The sequence below is a fragment of the Haliotis asinina genome, chromosome 3 (genome assembly GCF_037392515.1).
Source record: "Haliotis asinina isolate JCU_RB_2024 chromosome 3, JCU_Hal_asi_v2, whole genome shotgun sequence".
Lineage (NCBI taxonomy): Eukaryota > Metazoa > Mollusca > Gastropoda > Lepetellida > Haliotidae > Haliotis > Haliotis asinina.
The window spans coordinates 37,550,119-37,577,598 of NC_090282.1; the positions used below are offsets into that span (position 1 = coordinate 37,550,119).

General features: G+C 39.8%; 3 protein-coding genes across 3 annotated transcripts in view; 2 read left to right on the forward strand and 1 right to left on the reverse strand.

Moving 5' to 3' along the window:
- Positions 1 to 1,802: 1,802 nt before the first annotated feature.
- On the reverse strand, positions 1,803 to 3,326 carry LOC137276800 (uncharacterized). The gene is made up of 2 exons (XM_067808443.1): positions 3,017 to 3,326; positions 1,803 to 2,582 (listed from the first exon to the last, which is right to left on the reverse strand). The coding sequence occupies exons 1-2, from the start codon at positions 3,057 to 3,059 to the stop codon at positions 1,819 to 1,821; spliced, it is 807 nt and encodes a 268-aa protein (XP_067664544.1). The 5' UTR covers positions 3,060 to 3,326; the 3' UTR covers positions 1,803 to 1,818.
- Positions 3,327 to 8,994: 5,668 nt separating this feature from the next.
- LOC137277939 (uncharacterized) lies at positions 8,995 to 14,212 on the forward strand. Its single transcript, XM_067809950.1, has 3 exons — positions 8,995 to 9,580; positions 12,938 to 13,087; positions 13,629 to 14,212. The coding sequence occupies exons 1-3, from the start codon at positions 9,307 to 9,309 to the stop codon at positions 13,811 to 13,813; spliced, it is 609 nt and encodes a 202-aa protein (XP_067666051.1). The 5' UTR covers positions 8,995 to 9,306; the 3' UTR covers positions 13,814 to 14,212.
- Positions 14,213 to 18,264: 4,052 nt separating this feature from the next.
- The window catches only part of LOC137277946 (oxysterol-binding protein-related protein 1-like), a 94,450-nt gene continuing 85,234 nt past the window's right edge, over positions 18,265 to 27,480 (forward strand). Inside the window, exons 1-8 of the mRNA XM_067809960.1 lie at positions 18,265 to 18,363; positions 20,676 to 20,877; positions 23,253 to 23,338; positions 23,578 to 23,652; positions 24,667 to 24,778; positions 24,935 to 25,020; positions 26,061 to 26,202; positions 27,127 to 27,239. Coding sequence (XP_067666061.1) covers positions 20,724 to 20,877; positions 23,253 to 23,338; positions 23,578 to 23,652; positions 24,667 to 24,778; positions 24,935 to 25,020; positions 26,061 to 26,202; positions 27,127 to 27,239 — 768 coding nt within the window. The 5' untranslated portion in view covers positions 18,265 to 18,363; positions 20,676 to 20,723. The remainder of the gene's footprint in view (positions 18,364 to 20,675; positions 20,878 to 23,252; positions 23,339 to 23,577; positions 23,653 to 24,666; positions 24,779 to 24,934; positions 25,021 to 26,060; positions 26,203 to 27,126; positions 27,240 to 27,480) is intronic.

The window sequence follows — 27,480 nt, forward strand, 5'->3', positions numbered from 1 at the left end:
ATGATAATAACAATTATGCCAATTAACTGGCTTCATACATATTAATCAGTATGATTTGATAAGGCTAAGCACTTGTATATTGCAACACTACGCTCCTTCTAATCCTAGCCAACACGTCGTACAGTGTGTTCAACCTGGAAATCGTGAAAGTCTCAAAACGAGGCTCTGCCCTTAGAAAGGTTTGGCGGTCTCTGACGGAACTGATGTTACATCAACCTCATTGTGCGTTACAGAACTATGTTGAATAAGCAACAACAGAAAATACAAAACACATAACAGGTTTAAGCAGTGAGCCAGACACATTGTGAAGCATTTTACGACCTCACCAAACAGGGACATTCTGTGATTCCATAAATAAGTTGTTTAAGGTATGCTGCCAGAACATAAAGTATATAATGACGGTGTTACTAAAGTTTGAAATTAAAATTCATTCGTAAATGACATTTTCTTATGAAACAAGGAATTCTGTTTAACCAGAGTTGTGTGTGCATGGTGTCTATTTTCACTTTCACTCGAGAAAATTCGGATCGGATGAAAAGTAGATCACTGACTGAATAAGTTAATGAGCCTGATGTTTCGGTATGGTTCACGTTTTATTTAATTTTTTTCGTGATTCGGCACGGTTCTACGTGTGGGTTAGGAATTTCTAATATATGCATTGATGCACGTGGAGTTTCATTGTCATCACAGGTAATCATGAATCCTGATGTGCTCTCATGAACACTTCTGAAACATCCATGAAATTCATGTTGTGACTTCTGACAGCCCACAGGAATCTTCTTGACTGCTTGCGTACAATTCAATACTGCCTTGTAAAGTGGCAGTTGACCCCCATGCCACCTGCAGCCTGAGGGGACGTTTACAAATCACATGTGGTGACACTTTCATGATGAATTCGACTTTCATGGGCATCATTTTATTGTCCTGCTGCAACGTTTTTCTTTGGTAATGTATTATTACCCATGATTGTATGATAGTCACAGAAGCACACAATCGTTTTCCACAAATAGCGTTACGGTATATTTTCCCTGTATTTATATTCTTTCCAGTCACGCATCATCGTAACTGTTAACCCGATCATGCGACGTTACAGGCATGCTGGTAAAACATGCTTAGATTAGGATTAGGGTTAGGATTAGGATTAGGGTTAGGATTAGGATTAGGGAAGAAAATGGAAATGCATGTAATTCAGAAACAGTCGAAAACCGATTCCGTGCAAGTGAACATAACTGATATGACCCAATGTCCATAAACGACCGTTCATAATTTATGGAAAAGCGTGATGATGATTTTAGAGAAGGTGTGTGGGGAGTGGGGTACTCGGTTGTAACTGGCAAGCAGGGGAGTCACCTGCTTTGTACATAAATTTTAGGAGGGGTCACTCACATTGTACGTGCTAAGACTTACCACCATCACCCCGTCCCCAACCCCCTGCAGCCCTCCGACCACCGCCATCAGCCCACCCCTAGCCATAAATAAACGGTTTCTAAGCGCAGTTGCATTGCGATAATAGCCTGATGTTGTAGTATAGTTTAATTAAAATGTCAGGTTAGCCGGGCTTTCAGATTCTGTCCCATCCCGAAACTTCTCGAACCATCTTTTCTGGCATGTTCATGTATGTGGTAAGTGTAACTTCCTCTCTCTGTCACCTGCTGCATTTTGCTGACACTTCAGTCCTTTGCTGCACCTGACAATTACTTCAAATAGATTCCGATATGTCTCTGCTTCTGTACTGCATCATAGCAATTGTAAAATAAACTGTACAAAACATGTATCGTTTTAACTGAAGATCTATCTTTATTTCAAAGCGCCAACACCTTAGCAGCCTCGGTCAGACAGCTTGAAGTCCTTGAAGTACGTGTAGGTATCAACAGGCGTTGCCCAGCTTGGACTTCCTCCTCCGAAAAAGGTTGAGAAGAAGATCCCCTCAATCTCGATGCTGTTAGACTCCCGAAAGACCAATTCTTTCATCTGCAACACCTTCTTTCTGTTGAATTTGACCGTCAAAACCCCATTTGTTTGGCCAGGAGAGTTGAGTTTGACTGTTTGTCTGATTTTCTGCCATTCCCCAATCTTAAACTCCCACGTTCTTCCGAGGTCATGGCCAAAATCATAATTACAAAAGACATGATCCCTGTCGCAAAAACCGCTCTTCTGGTTGTCTGGAATATAGGAATACACAGCACCAGCACCGCCGGATCGCCACATGTATCGAGTGGAGAAACAATTGTCAGCGTTTCTTCCTCCGGAACAATCCAGGTTCCCTCCCCATAGACCCGGTAGCTTACCGCCCCTTACGAAATCGAAATTGTTCGCGAAGTAGATCTTGTAGTCCAAGGTGAGACAGCTCCGAGTGGAGATGGGCCGGGAGTAGAACTGAGCTCCCCTGTAATCACCAGACCCGGAGTAGGAACCCTCCTTGTAGAAGATTCTCAGGACTTTCTTCTTAGATGACGGATTAGCGGGATCGTCAACAACATCCATCGACTCATCCCCGAAGTCACGATTGCTGTCCACATTCCAGTCATCCAGGAGGCCAGACTCTGTGAAACTCCTTTGCTTCCAAAAAACTTCACTCGTTACTAAAATGTAAAACACGTAACTATACACTATGAACACACTTAAATTCATGTGAACTTTTACGGTGGTATTATTCCGACATGACCAATACCAAGTTCAAACACCCGAAATAGCTCCCATTTACTTTGACGTTATTAGAAAGAGAATAGTTTTGGTCAATCTTTCAAACATATAAAATATATGTTTGACAGGAAAAGAGAACGTTAACTGACTTCAAGATAAAGTGAGCACCCCATACGTCTAAGGCAAAATTATATTTTTTCAATATTTGATGAAGCAAGTGTCCAAATGTTGTATGTCAGTACCTACCATCAAAGTATAAATGTAGCAAAATTGTAAAATAAAGCACATCTTGACACCCAATTTCTGAAGTTCTACTTCGTAAAATGGCTCGAGAATTGATTGAAGCGGAGTAGAACTACACTCGTCCAGTTACCTGTTGAAAAGCACACCAACAGCAGAGCCCATGCGTACGACATGATGTATCTGAAATTGATTTTAGCTAAAATTATCAATAAAACCTTCAAGAGGATACTCCTGTTTTGCTTCCTAGTGTCAAGTATTTGCAGACTATCGCGATACAACTGGTATGTTGCTCAGCACAGCATTGATCTACATTCATTAAGTCATTCTTTACATTACCTTGGATTGAGTTACGAGGCCAGAAGACGTGTTCATACCCATGATGCTATAAATATACCATGTGGTATATCTGAGAATTCGTCCATATATGATTCATTTGTTTAATATTTGCTTGAATTTGAAACAAGGACAGGATTCAGTTCTGACAAAATATTTGATTTTTTAATTCAAGTTTGCACACCACTATCCCATATCACAAACGTGTGATAAAAATTCTATTCTTTGATACATGGTATATTTGTTACTGCACAGCATAAATGTAGACATTCAGGACAGTTTGTCAGACCGAAGTTAACTGTACTGTTACAGTTTACAATATAATTGTGAATGCCTGATTTCTTCATTGATAACATTCGTGAAATGTGGACGTAATACATTTGGACTAGACGCAGGCAATGCCATGGGCACCAAATGTGTTCCCCTCCTTGCGGCTCTGTCGCTTTTTCACCGGAATGAGAATTATTATTATCTTCAATGCACTATTTAGTATGTTGAGCGCACAAGCTAATATCTTGAGAGCACAATTTAGCATCTTCCATGGTCTCATCATAAGCACCTGGTTAACTCTACTAGACTTTCCATTGTTTGAAATCTTCCAAAACGGATATAAGTTTGTACATTTGGCCAACAGTCAAGCAAACGTACGTTCCAGTAATGTCACTAAACTAACATGAAGCTGAGCGCTCAAGATAATTAACGTGATCGCTCAGCAAGCTAACTTGTGCGCATAACATACTAACTTGTGCACTCAAGGTATATTTTACTTCAGGTCCCGTGCGCTCAAGATGTTACCTTGTGCGCAAAAGATCACTAGCTTGAGCGCTCAAGATACTAACTTGTGCGCTCAACATACTAACTCGCGCACTCAGGGTATATTCTATTTCAGGTCACGTCAGCTCTTCCGTAATATGACAAGAAGGATAACGTCAGCATTCCAAGTCACTTTTACGTTTTCATGCGTATAATACATAAAATAGACACTCTTGAGATGCATACGTCATGCTCTTTTAAAAAAGTTTCTAGAGATCGTCAAATAAGCTTTTCTATGTTGAAGGTTTTACATACTTGCCTTAAACTATAAACCTGGATAAACATATTTTCATTCCAAATCCAAACATCTTCTTTGACACACCTTGTTATGAATAAAATTCAAAAGAAAAAAATGGTCTTATCTTCATTTAATTTTGTCATTGACAACATACATCCACCTTGACACACGACCCAGGATGGCTTTTACCGTAGTTTTGACATAAAGAACATGAAATAAAATATACATTCACGCATACATTCAGACAAAGACGCACATACCCGAATATACGTCTTTGGTTCAGCAGTACGGGTAACTGCACTCGGACAGGTAAACTTACCCCTGTGGCGCCCCTTTGCACTACTAACGGTCTTGTTCCGTTATCATGAACAACCAAGTGACGTCAGAGTTCCGATTACGTGTTACATTCTGTCCATTATCCAACATGCAACATATGGTGCGGAAATGAATGAAAGCTTCCACTGATTAAGTAATCTCACAAAATATTGTTTACCTGTTTACTTAAGAGCACCGACAAACAGCTGTGATTTTCAAAACTAGAGGTCTTTAGTACTCGATATCGATCTAAATGATTGTGTATTCCTACCATTGAAAACACATAAAGACATGTTTCGCCCACAGATTGGTGTTTGAATCCTTCCATATATCTGCTGTATATAAAATATTTTACTTTGACCTGGTTGACATAGATGTGATTGTGACCACCATCGACTTACAGAAACGTCTGGTGGCTCAAAACTTTCCGGGGGTCTCGTTTATGGCGTTGGGTGCTTATTGCGCATGACCTCCGGAAAGATCCACACTTCAGCCAGTTTCCATGAAGTAATCCTCTTATGACATAAAAAGCCCTCCTACGCCGAAATAATGTATGTTTAGTGCAAATCTAGAGGGTAGAAAGTCCATTTTTGCGGGAGTATAATGCATGCAATATAGCCAGGTTACAGAGATCGCGGGGTATGGTGCTGCAAAAAGTGGAACTGACCAGGTTTGTGGCAAACAAAGGGACTCAACTCTGCATTGGTGACAACTGAGACATCTGACCATCTAGTTCCCATCATTCCATTCCCCAGTTGGATGATTAAGACCTAACGATCTTCTAACTCCTTAAAGTTTTTGAAATCTTTATGAAATGTGTACAAGAAACATCCGATATTAAACAAATATACCAAACAAATAAAAACTTTAATGAGTAATTTAAGGATTGGTTGCAGGTTGCAAAAATCAAAATAAAGACAAAAATGAATGTGCCCTTGATATATTCGAACAAACTTACCAACAGTTTAGTAAAAGACGACTAGACGGAACGGTGGTAGGGTTTGCAGACTCGATTCATACATGTCATCGTATCCCAATTGCGTAGAACGATGTTCATACTGTTCATCACTCGATTGCCTGTCCAGACTGGATTATTTACACATCGCCGCCATATATGCTGCACTTTTGATGTGTGAGACGTAAAACAACAAACTACTGGTTAATAGTTTACTTTAAATGTGTGTACATTTGCTACGTTGCTCCACCGTTATACAATAGGAATTTTTTTATGATGGTGAGATGATGAACAGAACTCTATTCGCTGTTGAGTTGCAGCTGGTGTTTTTTCATCATCCACGTGTACAGGTAATGCCTAGGCGTCTGCTTGTTCACGAGCTTTCTGTGACCGGTGTTTCGTATCAGTGTTATTTCATAGTTTGAATACTCAGTTATGTTGGATTTCAAAATCATTACAGTTTCTGTTTTTGTTGACACATACAAGAGCGTCAACATTTATGATTTACATGATCATTAGGTTTCTTGAAAACGTGTTGGCCACCAGGAACAATGCTATTTGAAGACATCTTCGACACGAAGATATTTACAATCTATCCCACGAACACAGCGACAGAGTGTGTGAGCTTAGTTTTACGCCGCATTCAACAATATTCAAGCCATATGGCGGCGGTCTCTAAATAATCGAGTCAATCCACTGCATATATACCCATTTGGTAAAGTAAAATGAACACAATTCTATGTCAACGTATCACTTTTAGATACACGACCACCTCTCCTAAAAATAGCACTTCTATTTCAAATTCATGACACTTTCTTTGGAAAATATTTCATAACTAGACCAACTATAATATTTATCTCAAGAATAGCTGTATCCTCGCCGGAACATCCCTTTAGTATATCCGGATATTGAATATACTTCAATTACCATTAAAAACTCGTTAATATAAAAAATAATAACAGTGGACTTAAGACAAAACCTTGTAAATGTCCAAAATGAAATACCTTGTAATTTTGTCATTGACAACATATACCCGCCTTGACACACGGCCCAATATGGCCGCTTTTACCGTAGCTGTGAGATAAAGAACATGGAATGACAAAGAACTACACACCCGAACATACGCCTTTGGTTCAGGAATACGGACTGCCGTCGGACCGTTGAACTTAACCTTGTTGTTGCCTCCTTGCACTACTAACAATGGTCACGCTTGTTCCGTTATCAAAAACAATCAAGTGACGTCAGTCTTCCTATAAGGAACGTGTTAGATCCTTTTCATTATTCACCATGGAGCACATGGTGTGGAAATATTGGATATGAGGTGATGATTTGTCAATATGAAAGCTCCCATTGATTAAATAATCACACATAGATATTGAGCTGTTCAAAGGACAGGAGCTGTGATTTACACTAATCGGCTTCTAAAGGTACTTGATATCAGCCTAAATCATCGTATGAAATCGAAACTGAACAAAAATGCCTCTTTTGAATACCTATCCTACGGAAGTCAACTATTCCTCTCTCCAACTGTCCAACATGTAAGATATTTGAATCCTTCCATATATCTGCTGCATATTTTACTTAGACCGAGCTGGCACGGATGTGGTTGTGACCAATATCGATTCAGAGAAACGTGTGGTGGCTGAAACTCCAGGGGTCTCGTTTATGGCGTTTGATGCACATTGCGCATTCACATAGTCCCCACTTCAGCCAGCGTCAGTTGAACCATCCTTCTGGTGACAGAAGAAGTCCTCCACCGCAGAAATAAAGTTTTAAGGTCGATTTTTCGGGGGACCAAAAAGAAATCAAAATAAAGACAAGAATGAATGTGCACGTGTTATATTCGAACATACTAACTAGAGGGTTTAGTTAAAGGCGACTAGAGGGATCGGTGGTAGGGTTTGCTAACGTGGTTCACACACGTCACCGTATCGAAATTGCACAGAACGATGATCATACTGTTCATCACCCGATTGCCTGGTCCAGACTCGTTTATTTTCACACCGCCGCCATACATGCTGCACTGTTGGTGAGTGCGGCGTTAAACAACAAACTACCCCGTAATAATTCACATTAAATGTGTGTACATCCTTAATCATTTGTAAAGATCAACCGATGACGCCATGATGGCTTGTGATCGTCACTCGTTACTGGCTGATGATCGTGAGGTGGCGAAGAGTTTTCTTCATCATCCACGTGTACTGCTTGTTCACAAGGTGTCTGCTTGTTCACGAGCTTTCTGTAACCGATGTTTCATATCAGTGTTATTTCATAGTTTGAATGCCCAGTTATGTTAGATTTCAAAATCATTACAGTTTCTGTTTCTGTTGACACATACAACTGCATTTATGATTTACACGATCATTAGGTTTCTTGAAAACGTGTTGGCCACCAGGAACAATGGCCATTTGAAGACCTCATCGACACGAAGATATTTACACTCTATCCCATGAACACAGCGACTGAAAAAGTCATCATATCCTTGTAAGCACAACTTTATGATTTACTTCATGCCATTATTATTAAAACAAACTTTTAATTACATATACATGTATTTGTATAACTTATACTGTACACATTGCAGAATGTACCTTATTTTCTATAATCAACAATTATAAGTCATGTAAACTTTGTCAATTTTCTACTTACCTGTTAAATCGTTATATGAATACTATCGGTCAAGAGTTCATGTAAACAGTCGTTGAACCGATAATTTCTTATTCACGGTGGAGTAAAGCTGGGTTGCAGTTTGCCGCTAACGTTTTCCTCGATTTTGTTCACTTTACTTTCATAAATACGTTTTTGACGATATAATGACCTTAACTTTGGAATGAATGTTGGCTACTTCTTGCTATGAACCGGATCGCCAGTAGCACGTACAGTGAAAGACAGCAAGAGAAAAACAGCGGTATGATAAGCTGAATGTTAGTTCACCGAGATCTCTATCTCCTTTAAAAGTGGCTAAAATCAAGAATGTCTTCGTATTCAGGAGCAGTCTTTTGTCACACATTTTCATTAGACTCTTCGAAACATGAAATTCTGTTTTCCACTTAACGATGTTTGTGGGTGCACTTCTCTGTAAATTTGAAATATGTACCAGCTATAAATTCTCACTATGTGAAGTTCGAACAAAGCCAGCTACTACACACATATACTGTGTGTTCCTCAACCACAGATATGTCGTCTCCGAATAAATGTCCACTAGATTTTTTAACAAAGGCATTAACATGTCACAACACTACCTACATTTTAATGCCACGAGCATGTTCCAATAAACACGGTCGTGATTAACAGAGTTCTGACACACTGTGTGTGTCACTGAGTTAACGCTTAAACCTGTCAAGAATGTATATTGCAATTGCTGCATTAAAGAGAAGACAGATATGTTCCCAAGTGTCAAGTCAGCCTTTTGGCATTTCCCTTGTCACGGCGCTCCTTTTTTACCTGACCACGTATCCAACCTTCGTGCATATGCCAAACAGACTTCTTGGACAAAGGTTCCAGGATGAATGCATGGCGTACATCCTTCTTCAGCTGATGGTTGCAGGTTTATTGAGTAATGAGTAAAGAGGTTTGTTCACCAATGTCCTATGGAAAGTGATCCGTCCTAATGCGTTGTGAACATTTCAACGGTTGACGAAGGCACTACTCCTGACTGTGTTCCACGTCCCCTTTTAATGCTGGGTCTCTGACAATATCAACTTTAAAGGTGGTATATTTCAAAGCGGATTATCTCACAGACACAGTTTTATTTTTTGGATCCACGATGTCCATGTCTATAGAACAAGAGAAGCCTTACGATGAGCCAGCAATCAGGTTGTGTTTCAACGCTACAGTGTATGCTCGGGTTGCTGTAGGGATTCTTGGCGTAGCAATAATATGCCATCTGGCCAGTACAGGGTCATCGTACTGGATAGCTGGGGAGCTGGACGGCAATGTGGTTTGGCATGAAGGTCTATGGCAGAGCTGCTACATCAAACCGTTGGACACATGGGTCTGTGTGTCGTATGTGCTTGACCACCACATCAACACTGTACCAGGTACGCTATACGTCTTATACGTGAATGTGTGAGTGAGTATTTTTTCAGCCGCACAAATGTCGGTCAACCTAGAAACATTGACGCTGAATTAGACTGACTGAGTGAGTGAGTGAGTGAGAATGGTTTTACGCTGCTTTTAACAATATTCCACCAGTGTGACGGTTGGGAACACCACAAATAGGTAACCACAAGGCTACCATACATGTCTTTAGGGCTCTCTCTTTACAGATTCTCATAACATGAATTATTATGTAATCATAATTTAAAATCAGTGTACGTTGTGACATAATGTTACGGGCCATTTGGATTTTGCTCGCTGGATCTGCAGAATGTAAGAAATGAAGCAGATGTATTGTGTCCATACGAAGAACGACTGTCCTGTGCGGTACTTGGTCGTCCAACTGTATTTTCTGTAGAAATTTAAACTGGCAGAACAAATGTGTGGTAGAAGAATCATTATCATAGTTAGATTCTGTAAAAAGTTCTTTAAGTCTCCAAGAAGCCTTATGTTCATTACAGCCATATAGCTGGAATATTGCTGAGTGCGGCGTGAAACTAAACTCACTTATGTTCATAACATTCATACAAGAACAATGAATTATGAATATCACACTTCTCAACTCTTCTGAAATAGCACCAGTTTCTCTTCTTCCACTGTACATTCCACTGTCTTAAATGAGTGATAAAAAAACACATGTGTATGATGAGCAGTCGTTCATGAACTCAATGTCAACAGACAATGCTGATGAAAGTGCGGCAGACTTTACACCGACGTAAAACACCAGTTCATATTGCCTCGTTCTAAAATCCATGTCATGCTTGCCATAAAAGGTGACTATGCTTGTCGTAAGAGGCGACTAACGGGATCGGGTGGTCAGACTAGCTGACTTGGTTGACACATGTCATCGGTTCCCCATTGCGCAGATCGATGCTCATGTTGTTGATCACTGGATTGTCTGGTCCAGACTCGATTATTTACAGACCGTCGCCATATAGCTGGAATATTGCTAAGTGCGACGTAAAACTAAACTCACTCACTCACTCACTCTTATTTCCTTAGTGCCAACGCGTTAACACTGTAATGCACACGCACATGCACACTTGACAAAAGAGGTAAGCGCCACGTCTTTTGTCCATTTTCACAGTAAGTAACGTTTCATTCATTTATCTAAATGTGTGATATCACTTACACTGTAGAGAAACAGAGCATATTCTGTTTAGGGCCCCGCATGCTTGCTAATGGTATGTAATAATCAAAAGATTTAATGGTGACGAGCAGCTGGGAGGCTAGTCATAGAACTGTTGCCATGGTTTCTGAACATATCATTAAATGCTAGAAGCTGGTGCATGCAATTTCATTTGATAATGTTACCTTGAGAAATGTATTTCTTCAGAAAATTAATACAAGCAATAAGGTTGACAAAAAATAGCTGTTTGAGCGGAAATAGATGGCAAACGTGCACGTGTATGTTTATGATTAATTGTTTATTTGAGAGTTAGGTTGAGAAAGTTTACTTACTTATAAGCTGCACTAAGTTAACCGTGAGGGAGCTAGCGTTGCGACATTCCGAGGTGACACATGTTTGTCATCGTCATTTATAAACGGCTTCACGTAAAGCACTGAGTATTTTATAAACAAATATTTAACATTTAACATTTAACACTTAAACCTCGTGATAATTTCACCCTCACTCCAAATGATATGTCCGTTGTACAACTGCACAATAATGCAATATTGTACACGTATATACGACGTTGAGTACATACAGTTAACAAGGGTAGAGACTTATACAGATATAGATATACAGAGGGACGGTAATAGTTGTCAGCGATTGTTATTCACCACTTGCTGTGCACAAATAAGTTGTCGGAAATACGTATCGGGTGGGCGTGTGAAGATCAGTAGCTGGGAAGTACCTCCCGGGTTGGCGTGTGAAGATCAATGGTTGGAGAGTAGCCACTGGGTTGCCACGTGAAGATCGTTGTTTCAGAAGCACCAATCAGGTTGCCGAGTGAACGTCAATTAAGGAGTACACGTCGGGTTCAAATATGAAGATCAGAAGTTAAGAGGTACCCCATTTAGTTGCTGTGTGAAGATCAGTAGTTGAGAAGCTGGAGTGAGTGAGTGAATGAGTTTGGTTTCACTACGCTTTAGCAATATTCCTGCAATATCACGGCGGGGGAAGCCAGAAATGGGCTTCACACATTGTACCCATATTGATAATCGAACCCAGGTCTTCGGCGTGACGAGCGGACGCTTTCACCACTTGGCTACCCAACCGCCCCTAAGTGTGAAGACGAAGTGTTTGGGAAGCATCCGGTTGAAGTGACATGTGACAATCAAATAGCAATATATTACTTTCCGGCTATGTCTCGGAATTTGTTTTACATTGCTTTTCCACATTTTTCGAACAATGCCTTCAACAAAAAAGTGTTATGTTAGAACCACCCTCGGGGTGCATATTACTTACAAACGTCATCTGTCTTGCGTTTGACACAAGAAAAATCTAAACCTGACTCCGCATTTGACACTGCCTCCGGCCACGTGGTGTGTTCAAGTGCTGTGAACACGATAACAGGGCGCCATGTACCTTGAGACATAGCTCAGCCCCTCGCAAGGATTTGTCAGTACACTGGCTCAAGGTTAACAACTAATCCCTGCATGAATGGAAGGTACGGGAAGGGGAATACTGGATAGTTCGCATCCCCTTATGATCTTTAGGTCTTCATCACAATATCCGTAAACTTTCAATATCACCAAAGTTCAGACATACACAGAACCACACAGAGGCATTGAGCAATATGAATTCTATTATATGAATGAATTACACCAGTATATGAATTCTGTTAGTAAGCACATTTAATCTGAGGTAACGAACATCAGTGTCACACCATCGTCATGTGACAACGATAAAATCACATATTTGAAGAATTCAATGCCAGTTGCCGGAATTTTGTCAATAATATTTGATGGTGAGTGAGTTTAGTTTTACGCCGCACTCAGCAATATTCCAGCCATATGGCGGCAGTCTGTAAATAATCGAGTGTGGACCAAACAATCCAGTAATCAACAGCATGAGCACTGATCTACGCAACTGGGAACCAATATTATGTGTCAGCCAAGTCAGTGAGCCTGACCACCCGATCCCGTTAGTCGCCTCTCAAGAATGGGTTGCTGAAGGCATATTCTACCCCGGGACCTTCACGTGTCTGTTTGATGATGAACGCCGCCATATAGCTGGAATATTGCTGAGTGCGACGTAAAACTAAACTCACCCACTCACTGTTTGATAATGACCTCATAAAGGCATGACAGAGAATAATGGATGCTGCAAGTGTACAGGTCATCTGTTGCAGGTTGGTTCAAGGCTTCGCAGACTATGGCGATATTGGCGATAGTGTCCTCCGTCCCCGCAGCCATGACGATGCTCTTGTACGCGTTGCTGCCGACTCTAGGAGGAAGGAAGGTGGCCTCTGTCCTCTCCATCGTTCTCTGTATCGCGTCAGGTAAAGTCAACTCGATATCACATCGTGTGGCAGAGTTTGCTTATTTATTTATGACAGATCGGTTGATATTATTATATGAAATGTTATCACTGCCCGTTTTCAGTATCATGCTTCGTATCATGCAACAACCCATATCTGTCCAAGGCCAGATATGGATGTCGTGAGAAGATACGAGACATGATATGTAAAACAATCGGTCATAATCTCTGTGCTATCATCCAAAACTGGCCTGCAGATATTGCCTGAGTGCATGAAGCCATCTTCAAACTGAAATTGCATCACATTGATGTTCAGACCAGCTTTAACAAACCTTAGATGTTTGAACAGGGAAAATCTCTATATAGACTCCCTGGTTGAACTATTATCGACTTGTACATGTATTTCCAGCTAAGATACATATAGCGTTCACTAATAAGCACGCTGTTCATGTTAGTGAACGCTGTGTATCTTAGCTAATGTATTTCAGTAAAACAAGCAACCAACCTAACAAAAAATATATTAAAAACACTCATGCGTGACTTTTACAATATCTACTCTGCAGGTGTGTTCGTATTGACAGCCGTCATCGTGTTTGCCACACTCTATCCTCTCCTTCCTGATCACGCCACGCAAGACGTCTATTTTCATTGGTCATTCGGCGTTGACGTCACAGCCGCCATCTTGTTCTTCATACCCCCAGCACTACTCATCGTGGACATGCGCAAATCATTGCTGTGGATCGTCTAAAATACTTCATTAATGAACTTGTGTCATACATTTACAAATAAACCATCTCATAGTAACATCAAAAGTGTTATTTGGTTTTGGATTTTTTAAATGTATGTCATAGAGTTTTTGTGAGTTTTAGTTTTACGCCGCTTTTAGAAATATCCCAGGTTTTAAAACGTAATTCATATTTCTCAGTTTTTAACACATGTATATATGTAAAACGTATATTTGCGGGAATATTCATGAAAGGTAATCCGTGTAATTTCAGCTGCGAAACCCATATTTTTTGTTTTAAAGTTTGCAGTGGAGTTTTATATCTCTTTCCTTTCTTAAAGGCCCTGAAAAATAGCATTGCCTTTACATAATATCAACTCCAGATATACACTTGGTGTTTTTTGTAATAAAGTTGTACTTGTGTACGTGTGTATTGGCATATGGCCATGTTACTGTTGGCCAGATTCTGAGTGATAACATGTCAAAACATTGATTACAGAACTATCTCGTTTCCTGTTTACTTGGTTCAGTCCTAATGCGCAACTTAGTCCGATAACCAGTCCAGAATTCTTACCTTCACCTTACCTTCTCCTTCTAATTCTAGCAAACACGTCGTACAGCGTGCTTTGTCTTACAGCGAGCTCTGACAAACGGAAACCTGGAAATCGTGAAAGTCTCAAAACGAGGCTCTGCCGCTAGAAAGGTTTGGCGGTCTCTGACGGAACTGATATTACATCAACCTCATTGTGCATTACAGAACTACGCTGAATAAGGGCAAAAATACATAACACGTTTAACCAGTGAGCCAGATGCATTGTGAATCATTTTACGATCTCACCAAACAGGCGCAGTCTGTGATTCCACAGTTAAGGTATGCTGCCTGAACCTCGACATAAAGCATAGAAAGACGGTGTTATTAAGGATTAAATTACAATTCACTTGTAAATACCATTTTCTTATAAGACAAGGAATTGGAATTCAGTTTATCCGGAGATGTTTGTGGTGCCAAGTTACACTTTCAGACGAGAAAATTTGGATCAGCTGAGAAGTAGGCCAATGTCTGAATAGGTTAATGAGACATTTCATCAATATATTATACTATCGAAATATACTTGGCCTCATAATATACGGTGCTTATGCGATATTTTCAATGTTACCGGTAGACTTTTAGAAACTGGAGACAAATCGTCTGTTTTCATCAGGTTCATGGACACCTGGAAGTGAACTATGAACCCCTCGTTCTTCGACAACGTATGTCTGGAAACCTGGTAAGACTCGTATCCAGTGCGTTTCTTGACAAACGAAAACAACAAAATGTCAATGCGTGAATGACAAACCCGGTAGTACCTTTTTCATGCAAAACAGGAACCACAGTATCTGTGGATCGGGTGTGAAAGTCAGTTGGTGTCAGAGAGTCTTCATTGTAATTACATAAAGAAAATCGAACCTCTTGACTTCTGAACTGCCCAGATCACAACGAACGGACGCTTTCAAAAGGTTTGGCCTTTGCTGGGAATGAGTCCAGAGTTGAATAATTTGCGGCTGGTTTGAAAGACGCTTGAACGTCGACAGTGGAAGATACAGTTCCGCCATTGGAGAATCTGGCAACTGTAAGAGCTGTCTGGCATCGGTGCTGGCAGCGATTCCTTCATGGCTGTATCAGATTTGTTTGTTGTTTAACGCCGCTCTCCTTAATATTCCAGCTGTCTGTAAACAATCGAGTCTGGATCAGGCAATCCAGTGATTGGCATCATGAGCATCGATCTTACACAACTTTGACACGATGACATATGAGCGTGACCGCCCGATCTCTTAGGTTGATTGATTCGTGAAGACTTATGCCAACCTAGATCTCCTAGCATTGACTGTGACAATATGTTCAATGGAACATCCTTCACTGATATTTGCAAAGCAAACTAAAATATATCACAACTGTAAAATGTTCTGCGATCTTTCCCATAAGAGTACCACCATTCCCGGTTTGAACTCGACAACGATGAAGATTCTGTCTGTGAAAACGTCTTCAGTCAAAGCGTCACTTTGAGTTAATAAGCCAACGAAAAGGGTAATGAAGTAGGGTAAATGTTGTGTTATGAGATCATTTTTTTAAAAAAATCAAAATAGATTTAGCAAGGCAGCGACGGTTCACTGAAGAACCACGCATGTGAAATCAGTCAAAAGTATGTTGTTATAAATGTCAAGAAATGGTTCTAAATATCAACAACCGGTTGCCCAGTTGCGTAAAACGATGCTCATGCTGTTGATCACGGGAATGTCTGGTTCGGACTCGGCCGTCACCATATAGCTGGAATATTGCTGAGTATGGCGTTATCAGACAAAGAAACAAACAAACAAACTTATTCTGTTTCCTTAAAGGAGAGGTCTGGAAGGCATCTGGCCACAATGCAGCATAATCAAAATGGATGGGCGATGGACGGGCATCATTCTGCTGCGACGTGACGTGACGTGACGTTACGTTCCAAAAAATACTGTCAACAATGACCGTCAACGTACATGTGAATAATGACAAACATCAAGAGTTCTAGGAGTATTTGTTTACTGACACAGTGAGACCTGAATCTATTGCACGTGCATATTATAGACTTTTAAGACTGTCAACATTCGATGACTTGAAAGAAGTATTTTGTGAAAATTAGGAGACATAATAATTCCTAATAAACAGAGTAGTGACATTCCGGCTATATGGCGACTGTCTGTAAATAATGATTCGAGTCTGGTCCAGAGAATCCAGTGATCAACATCATGATCATCGATCTACGCAGTTTGGATGCGATGACATGCGCTAACCAAGCCAGCGAGCCGAACCAAGCAATCTCGATAGCCGCCTCTTACGACTGATACACTGGTTACTGAAGACCAATTATTCTAATTCACTGGTGTGTGAAATGACCACATGAAAATTGAAAATTCACTAGCTAGTCGGGCTAGTAGCGATGGGTGTGTAGGGGTGGGGGGGGGGTCTATTTAATTCACACATTGTGTGGAAAATTCCTTAGCCTCCCATCATGCTTGCTTGTGTTTAACGCCGCATTCAGCAATCGTCCAACTGTATGGCGGCGGTTTGTAAGTTATAGAGTGTGGACCAGACAACCCTGTGATCAGCAGCATGATCTTCGATCTAAGCAAATGGTACACCGTGACATGTCAAAGCAAGGCACCCTAACCAAGTGAGCCTGATCAGCCAATCCCGTCAGTAGAGACAAACAGGGTTCGCTGAAGATACCCGGATCTTCACGGGTACTTCTCCATCACGCAAGTCGAAAAAAAAAGATTGTTTCAACTTTAAAAGAGCAAAAACGGGGTAATATGTTCTTACACTATGGGATTACATGTATCAAACAAAATGAACTTTAGGAATATTAGGAAATATTGAGAAAGTAATGGAGTATTCTGGTAATGTTGGTGACTAAAAAGTAACGTAATTCCAGATGAAACAGGTTTTTTATCATTTGAATCCCAGTTTTCTGACCAACTAAGGTCAAATAACATCTCGTACAATGTTCAGTATACCGCCACAAAGTTGGTTGTTGTTTTACGCCGCACTCAGCGGTATTCAAGCTATATGACGGCGATCTGTAAACAATCGAGTCTGGAAAACACAATCCAGTGACAGACACAATGAGCATCGATCTGTTTAACTTGGATAAAAGGACATATTTCAACCAATCAGCGAACATGACCAAGCCTGGACTGCTTGAGACCAATTCTAACGCGATCTTCACGGGTTACACCAGATAACAAATATGTGATTAACGATTAACACCGTTCAGTAACCATATTGCATTTTCACGTATAAACTGAATCAATATTAACATTTCGAAAAGTGTTTTTAATAAAGCAGTAGGCTGTTGGTGTCTGATGGAAAGGGAAATGTCCTTACAATATGAGTATATATCTTGCACCGTAACTCTCAGTGTGAAAGGGTGTGAGGTGATATGAAAGTAGGTTCTGGCAATGGACTATTGAACTTGCACAGTTAGTACTAGTCCAGAGATGTGTCGGTTTAATAAGATAAGATAACAATATAGTTTATGATTGTGTCACAAAGTATATGGCGTAATCATTTACAAATCCTAATACACGGATGGATAAATTAGGAGTTCTAATATAGACAGTATGTTTTCCGGCCAAATGAACATGAGAGAGACATTCAAAAGCTAGTAGTAGTAGTAGTAGTAGTAGTAGTAGTAGTAGTAGTAGTAGTAGTAGTAGTAGTGGCAGCAACAGCAGCAGTAGTAGTAGTTACAAACGCTACAAATATATATATATATTAATAGATGTATTAACAGAAATGAACATACTCATTATTGAACAAAACAGCTTCTAGAAGCAAATGCAGCTTGTACGTCGACATATGGACTCCAAGTCGACCGGTCACCGCGTTTGACAAATTGAATAATTTGTGAAACAATGATTCTCCTGTTTGAGTTGCCTCCCTTCCCTAACCTTTGCTCACTTCCGGGATGTTGCACATGATCGACAGTGTCGCTACAAAAAACAAAGTGACAGACACTTGCCGAAAAGCGGAGAGACAATGATTAATCACTAGAAAGGTCAGATATATACCTATAACATATGTTGCTGAAATAGTCCGATAGTAAAAGTTCGAGAGTCTTTCCGTGACCATTTATCCATTTTGTTTACACCCGTCAGCTGTTGTGCGGTGTTTAACATTCTCTACCTACTCAGGTACGACTGGCGAGTATCAAATAGCATACGAATTACACACATTTCACTTGTTTATAAATGAACAACACTGTTTGTTCTAAGTTTTAAAACTGATGACGGTCAGCTATACGAAATATTTCTTTGTTGTCCTTGAAGAAATGTACATTTGAAATGATGAAAGAATTATGCCCCAAAAATGCCTTGGGTTAATTTCCACAAAGTTGTATGAATTTCAGTGTCATTAGGCTAGATGTTGCGAATTTTATAACGAAGGTGTGATTATAATTACTGCCAGCTAGCAGATGGCACTGGTTACTGCTTAAGATTTTGTGTGAATTTTCAATCAGACATCCTGGTCCATCTGGAGATTTAGTGAAGTGTTGTTTTCACTCTGCTGTTAGTTCCAGTTTTGTGACATTTCATCAGTAAAGATTTTATCTGAACTAGGTAGACTGACTGCACAAGTAGTGATTGCTGTTTAAGAAAAATTTGATTGGATTGACAGCTAGAATGTTTCTGAACACATCCTGACCAAATAGCTCCATTTCACTTTTAGAACAGTGCCTGTGGGTAGCCTAGTGGTGTAAGTGTTCACTCATAACACTGAAAACCCAGGTTCAAATTCCCACATGGGTACACTGTGTTAATGTCTGGTGTTCCCCGACTAGGGTTGCTGGAATACTGCTAAAAATGGCATAGTCACTTGTTGTGGGTGGTATACATTTCAGATGTGTTCAACTTTTAAGTAACCCAAGTATAGAATGTGGTGATCAAAATCTGATCATCATAATTTGGGATTAGCTCGTCTATACCCCTTCCACATATACTGGAATTAGTTTCACCTTCACGCTGAGATATCCCTGCTAACTGGCTAACAACAAGGATGAGACATGAGATTCTGGTAAATTCTTTAAATCCAGAATTCTCTAGCAGATTTTTCAAATCTTTCACATTGTTACCTCTGTATCTCTCATTGCCTGACAGTGACACACCCTCACATCATTTGACCTATCTAATCAGTCATGAACTTCCGTTTAAAGCTGTAATAAACTCTTTGTAAATAGGAAAGCAAATTTTTGAGCAGCATAGCTGGGTTGGGTGTCTCAAAAGTTAACATGATCCAGAATTCCCCTATTCATTTCTCACAAAGGTTACTCAAGTCATATCTTTCCACGTACCGCAGTTCTAGTACGGCCCTTTTATGGTGAGAGTGCTCAGGATTCATTGGTTGCAATCAGATTTAGTTGTGCAATCAGCAATGTTGTTTCAACTTCAAGAGTGAACATTCACAGAGCTGCAGATATTTCTGTATGCTTCAGGAAAAAGAGAACCTCTTCCCTTGGCCGACGCACAACATGTTTCTTCTAGACAGAACTAAGTCATGTAGCGGTGGATCATCGCCCTCATTGACAACTGACTATGAAATGTCTTGTCTGTCACATCAACAAGAAGATCTTGTTGACTGATTCCTGTACTCTCAGTTGCTAGTTTCTGACTTTCAGTTAAATGTGAAATATTTAATCTATCCTTTGCATGTCGCTGAAGTAACTCTGTGGCGGCCACGATATTGGATGTAAGTACTTGTTAAGTGTGTTCTGAGGGGAGAGAAAGAAGGTAAATAATTTGTGTTGTGACTTTTTGCGGCTTTTTGCAGCAGTCTGTAAATAATTGAGTCTGAAGCAGACAATCCAGTGATCAGCAGCAGGAGGATTGATATGACATGACAATGACATGTCAACCAAGTCAGCAAGCCTGACCACCCGGTCCTGTTATTTGCCTCTTACTACAAGCAGGGGTTCCTGTAGGCCAATATTCTAACCCTGACCTACATGGGTCGTCTTAGAACTGAAGAATATGGGAAGATATGACGTGAGAAACCTATGTAGGAAGTGAATGCAGAATTATGAGAGACTGTACAATATGTGGGTTTCTATTCCCTGTCACAATTTCCTTAAAGATGACAGAATTGGTAAAGCAGCAAAGTTGATTTTGTAAAGTTGGACTCAAAAACCCCAATAATTTGTATGGGGCTGTCATAATCATTTAACCAGATGTGAGGGGAATATTAATTCAGATAAAAAGCACTCATTTCTATGAGATTTTCATGGAAAACAAAAAATGATTTGTCACCATAAAATCTAGCTTGTTAACACTCTGTTTATATAAAATTTTGATGATCATTTCCATCACAATGTAGGTACTTTCTTAAACATGACCTAGAACAGGTCACAGAAGAGCGTCCAAAATGGCCGGCCCACAGGAAGTAGCATTTCAGCCCGAGTTTGAGTCAGCTGAAGAAGAACTGCTGCATCATGCTCGTCATGGAACTGCAGCTCGTGTCCTTGAGCTGGTGGTACCAGATGTCGGCAACAAGGTGGTCGTAGACATCAATTGCAAAGGTAAATCATAGATCATCAACTTGATATGGATATCAGCTGTTTGAAAATGACATGTTTTGTATGAGACTCTGTTAATACAATAAGCACGTGAGTGAAGTGAGGCAAAAATATGATGATGTTCCAAAATATTTAGACCAGACTTTCAAATTTGGAAGCGATGGAGATAGACTTTCACTTCGTTGATTTTCATACGACATATTTGAAAATAATGACATTAACCATATCAGCGTAGGTACTAAGTTATAACCTTTTGATGATTGTTCATATTTTATGAGCATGGGTTTCGTAATCTTATCCAAATAAAACTTCTGACCCCAGGATATAATAACCTATGGCTGTAATAGGGATTTACCTTGAGTCCTATATTTGAGGGTCCCTGGGACTCATAATCCTAATTTCCGGGGGTCCTGGACTACAAAATGGGCTCCAGACACTTAAATATTATTATTAATACTATGTTGTAATATTGTTGTAATTCAGTTACTGTTATTATGTTGTGTGTCATGATCATCACATTGTTACAGAACTTAAATTACAAATGATACCATAACCTGGCTAGTGTTGTTAATTGATCAACATTTTTACAAAAAGTATTTTTTCTGCATCCAAGTCGATGCACTAAGTCTGTGCAAAACAACTGGTTTATCAGTATTAAACAGTTCAGAAAAGAAAACATAGCGATACACTGATTAAAAACTGATGGTTTGACGTACATTTGGAAAACATCGTATCCAACAGAAATCTTCAGATATTTCTGTTTTTCAGTATGGAAGTCAAGTTAGGTTCGGTTTGAAGTTGTGTTATTAATTTCTGTTCTAGTGTTTTGTAATGTTTTCAATCTAAATGTTTTAAATATCTACTCAATAATGACTAGTGATCTCTGATATGTTCTTGCCATGTCAAGTTGCTGTCAAAAATTTTGAGGTTTTCTATACAGTGTGTAAACTAGTCCAAAATAGTAACCACTGTGTTGATTTTAAATTTTTCTTTTTCTTGTTTCATTTCTAACAATTATTTTTCACATTGTCATTTTGTCATGATTAAAAATTTTTATTAATGTTTAATCAAGCATATTGATTTTGTTGTTTGTTTTGTTTTTCAAGCAGTACCTTGATTATAAGTAGGTTGTTTTTTTTCAAGGAAATCCTCTTGCAATATATTGCAATACATATCTCAATACATGCGTTTGCATTGCAATATATCACAATATGAAAATTCTCTGCAATACTCACCCCTAGGATGCACTGATAAGTAATGCTGCGTCCATTGTTACTTTTTGTGCATATAATATTCAGGAAATCCCTGATTATAAGAAACTCTAAGGCACCACTTCCTGTAGTTCATTACATGCGGTTGACCTCAACATACACATCAGGTGACTCAAGTAACATTTCATTATAAACTGTCAGTTCATTGTCAGTGTGTCTATTGTAAACCTTGTTCATTGTTGCCCTGTGCAATCAACCAGGTGTTTTATTACCTGGACCTGTATTGTCACAGTAATGAGTTGTGTTTTTAATTGGTTGTATTCATAACTGTCTGAAGCTCAGTACTCCTTGTTGGTTTTGTTTTTCCAGTTCTAGCCTCTATATAACTGGAACAGTCTTGGACAGGTTGACACATTTGTTGATCACAGTCCAGTTTCTATTGCACATGAGACCTATGAAGATCTGGGTTAGAATTGATCTTCAACAGCCCGTGCTTGTCCTAAGTAGTAAGAAGCAACTAACGGGATCAGGTGGTCAGACTTGGTTGACTGGTTGATACATGTCATTGTATCCCAGTTGTGCAGATCGAAGCCCATGATGTTGATCACTGGATTGTCTGGTCCAGCCTTGATTATTTACAGACTGTGGTGTAAAACTGAAATAAACTCACTCACTCGCCCATGGCTTGAATCATTCAAAATTAGAAATATTAACTGGACTCACTATCTGGGTCCTGAGTCAGAACCATGGTGCTGCTTGTTGTACATGTATATTGTCAATGTTATTCCCATGTTTGTTATTATTGGTGTTAGCATAGTTAAGGAATTCATAATAATATATTTGTTATCAATGGTTATACCTGTGGCTTTCTCTTCAGTTGGGTGAAAAGGATTTTGGAATTGACAGTTCATCCATATCCTTCTGTCTTCACTCAGTTTATAAAACTCCATACAACCTGAACCCATGACATGTTTTTATGAATCAGTCCTTTTTAATTTTTGTATGTTTCCATGCTTATTCATGGTCCTAAATCAAAACGTGTTTACAATACTCAAGATGGGGGAATGTACAAAGATAAGAATATAATCATGAGGCCAATCAGATAGGATTAATTTAGAAAGATACCAATATATTATAATGACTTACATTAATGTACCATTCTGACAGGTAAAAAGAAGTTCAATCGTGGATGGACCCCTCTACACTTGGCATCATATTTTGGACATTATGACACAGTGAAGATACTTTTGGAGGTAACCAGCCAGTGAAGTCTGATTGTTTAGATATGATGTCCCCTGTGGCAATGTTTGTAAGGTTTTGACATTTGATGAAAGTACTGGGCATGTTTTCGTGTCTTGGCCTGAATCTTGCCTTTGTATGCTTAATTTCACTTCTCACAATTATAACACAGGGAATAGGGAAATAGAAGTCTGTTTAATAGTGTGCCAGTTTTCAATATCTTTTACTTATGATTGATCCCTATTGATTCCAGAATGGAGCTGATCTGAATATTGTGAACACAGTTGGAGACACGCCACTACATCAAGCTGCACACACAGCAAGGGAGGTAGGTGGTGGGAGATGCTGGGGATAGAAAAGGGCTTGGGAATGTGAGCAATAAGATGGGGATAGGAGATGAGATATGTATTAGGAGGTGGGAGGAGTGTAGTAGAGATAGGAATTGAGATGGTGATGAGATGTGAGGTGGGGATAGTAGATGAGATGTGGATAGGAGGTGAGATGGAGATAGTAGATGAGATGGGGATGAGAAGTGAGATGGGGATAGTAGATGAGATGGGGATAGGAGGTGAGATGGGGATGAGAAGGGAGATGGGGATAGTAGATGAGATGGGGATAGTAGATGAGATGAGATGGGGGTAGTAGATGAGATGGGGGATGAGAAGTGAGATTGGGATAAGAGGTGTGATGGGGATGAGAAGTGAGATGGGGATAGGAGGTGAGATGGGATAGGAGGTAAGATGGGGATAGGAGGTAAGATGGGGATAGGAGGTGAGGTGGGGATAGGAGGTGAGATGGGGATAGTAGATGAGATGGGGATGAGAAGTGAGATGGGGATAGTAGATGAGATGAGGATAGGAGGTGAGATGGGGATGAGAAGGGAGGTGGTGATAGATGGGGATAGGAGGTGAGTTTGTTCATAGGAGGTGAGATGGGGATAGGAGGTGAGATAGGGATAAGGAGAAAGGTGGTTATGAGGTGACACACCCATCTAGGCTTTGGAATTATAAATACAAATACAATTATGGCAAATAATAATAAATGTGAAAGAAATCTTAGGTTAATTAATGTTTTGTACATTTGAAAGTCCAGTAATGATATCTGTTTTGAAATCCACTTTTCAAATAATTTCTGTTGAATGAATAATTGTTGGAAAGTTTTGTTCTGTTTCATAAGTAGAATGTTGTATTTCCTCTGTATGTAGTACAGCATAAAATCTTGTCAAGGAGGTTTACCTGAGCATATTGTGACTTCAAAGATTATTATTTCATTCCTGTGGCTCATTTGACTGAGAATGGAAATAGAACTTTATTGAGTTCACACTTATAAAACCATTTTGCAGCAAGTTCTCACAGTCCTGCTGGAGTATGGAGCTGATGTGACGGCAGTGAACTCGGAAGGGCATCAGCCCAAACACCTGGCCCGCAACCCCAATGTTAGACGGCTCATAGAAGGTAGGTACATGAAGTCAAAAGTAAGATGTGGAAGGTCAGTACTGGAACCTCAATGTGAGACAGTTCATAGAGAGCTGGTACTGGATTTTGAAATTTGAGAGACTAAACAACAATATTTTTTTCTAAATTGACTAAACAAGAGTTATCTCCCTTCAGCGGCGGAGGTTCATGAAAGCAGACGTCATGAGGATGAGTTCCTCCAGGCAGCTGCGATGGGGAATATGGATGGTATCTCAGACAAGGTAGGGGCTTTATAAGACATTTGACTGCCTCTGTGGACTACAGGATAGAGTATTTGCCATGAGAGTGAACTGTTGTGGATACCTAGACCAACAGCTGGTCTCTGAATTTAACAAATTTTGTACAGAAAATTAAAGATTTTAAATTGAAATTATAAATACAATTAAAAGGAGCCCAGAGATTTTCTCATTTTGAACATCTTAACTGGCCATGTTTTCTAGACTTGCGTGGTGGGCTTTCTTTGATGTATTTGCTTCAGGATCTGTATTGCAGGTTAATTGATACCCTGCCTATTTAGTAACAAAAAGATGGTATTTGTTATTGCCCAGCCTGGCAGTTGGGTGTCTGTTTCATGTGACTACGTAGCATGTGCCTGTGCATGTTAGACTTTGGCATCTGAGGTCACTAGCACAACAAAACAAATATTTGTCCTGTCTAGTACAGGTTGCACATGGTAGCAATGTGCTCCTTGTATGTGGATAAACACCATTCTGCCTCACCTTACCTAATCTTAACTTTGCTACTACTTAAACAAATTAGAACATTAGGATATTTGGACATTAGAGCCTGATTGAAAAGGTGACACCTGCTGCTTTTAAACACAGACAGGTTTCAAAATTGACCATCTCCCTACATGGTGTCATTCTGAAATGTCATGGTATCATCCTGCAGTGGATGATATATGTTTCCATGACAACTGAAACCCGAGGGTAGCTAGAATGCTACAATATTTATATCTACAATATCTGTACTATATCTACAATGTCATTGTATCTTAATGCCCATAAACCATTATGATGTCAAAATCAAATAACATCACCAGTCTTTCTGAAACTGAAACTGGTTAAATGTGTTATTCATGCTCATTACTTAAAAACGAACTAACTTATAAGTTGGGAAGTTGATTTTGGATGTTATCTCACCTTCATATCTTCCAACCTCAACTTGTTGAGAACAGTGAAAGTTTGGATATTTGTACTCATCATGATTTATTTCACCTCATAAGACACCCAGGTGAGATTCTCTGTCACTGTGTTTGCAGTTGCAGAAGAGCCATGTGAATATCAACTGCACAGATAGATTTGGCAACACAGCACTGCATGTAGCCGCACTGCGGGACAAGAAGGAGATGGCAGTGTTCCTGCTGCAGAATGGCATCGACACTACCATCAAAAACAAAAATGGTGAGCTGTAAGAAGGGGTCTAGCTCTTTATACAAAAATGGTGAGCTGTAAGAAGGGGTCTAGCTCTTTATACAAAAATGGTGAGCTGTAAGAAGGGGTCTAGCTCTTTATACAAAAATGGTGAGCTTTGAGAAGGGGTCTAGCTCTTTATACAAAAATGATGAGCTTTGAGAAGGGGTCTAGCTCTTTATACAAAAATGGTGAGCTGTAAGAAGGGGTCTAGCTCTTTATACAAAAATGGTGAGCTGTAAGATGGGGTCTAGCTCTTTATACAAACATGGTGAGCTGTAAGAAGGGGTCTAGCTCTTTATACAAAAATGATGAGCTGTAAGAAGGGGTCTAGCTCTTTATACAAAAATGGTGAGCTGTAAGAAGGGGTCTAGCTCTTTATACAAAAATGGTGAGCTTTGAGAAGGGGTCTAGCTCTTTATACAAAAATGGTGAGCTTTGAGAAGGGGTCTAGCTCTTTATACAAAAATGGTGAGCTTTGAGAAGGGTTTAGCTGTGTGTAAAAATACGGTGAGCATTAGCGAGGGGTTTAGCTCAATGTACAATACAAAAATGGTGAGCATTAAGAAGGGGTTTAGCTCTATATACAAATATGGTGAGCTTTAAGAAGGGGTTTGGCTCTTTTTACATAATGCAGTAGAGAAATAATGGTTAACTTAGAGACCCATTGTGGCTTCAAAGACAAAATTGATGAGCTTTAGGAGAGGATGTAGTGAGTATGGAAAATATGTGAGCATTCAGTAGGGGTCAGTTGAAAGTGAGTTCATATTATGTTTATCTCCACAAAATGTAAATGAATTCTATCCGCTCAAAGCAAACATTTTGCAGTCATTTTGGTTTTGTTAAATGTTTGGGTTTTTTCTAAAATATATGTAAAGCAGCACCGATTCAAAACATTGTTGACTGTGTTGTCAGATCAACTGGCAGCAGACATGGCGAGGACACAGCCCATGAGGCAGTTGCTAGGGGTGCGGGGAGTCAAGGCGTTACAGCTGCAGCCGCAGAGGTTTGAGGGCCAGCTGCGGAAGGTTAGTTGGGGTGACCCAGATGGATGGGCTGACTGCAAGGCTGATTTACATCACAGTCAGTGAGTGAGTTTAGGTTTACACCACACTCAGCACTATTCCAGCTATATGGCAGTGGTCAGTAAGTAATCAAGTCTCAACCAGACAATCTAGTGATCAACAGCATGATATTTACAAAGTAAGGTATCGGTACTATTTTGACATGCCTAGTGAGTGTTCACATCTCTTAATGTTTTTGTGAACA

What these genes read in the sequence shown, in the direction of transcription:
- LOC137276800 (XM_067808443.1), bottom strand. Translation starts at nt 3,059, where the DNA reads ATGTCGTACGCATGGGCTCTGCTGTTGGTGTGCTTTTCAACAG. An exon ending in GTTGGTGTGCTTTTCAACAG is followed by an intron (nt 2,583 to 3,016) that starts GTAACTGGACGA and finishes TTTACATTTTAG; the next exon opens with TAACGAGTGAAGTTTTTTGG.
- LOC137277939 (XM_067809950.1), top strand. Translation starts at nt 9,307, where the DNA reads ATGTCCATGTCTATAGAACAAGAGAAGCCTTACGATGAGCCAGCAATC. An exon ending in CCACATCAACACTGTACCAG is followed by an intron (nt 9,581 to 12,937) that starts GTACGCTATACG and finishes CATCTGTTGCAG; the next exon opens with GTTGGTTCAAGGCTTCGCAG. An exon ending in CGTTCTCTGTATCGCGTCAG is followed by an intron (nt 13,088 to 13,628) that starts GTAAAGTCAACT and finishes TCTACTCTGCAG; the next exon opens with GTGTGTTCGTATTGACAGCC.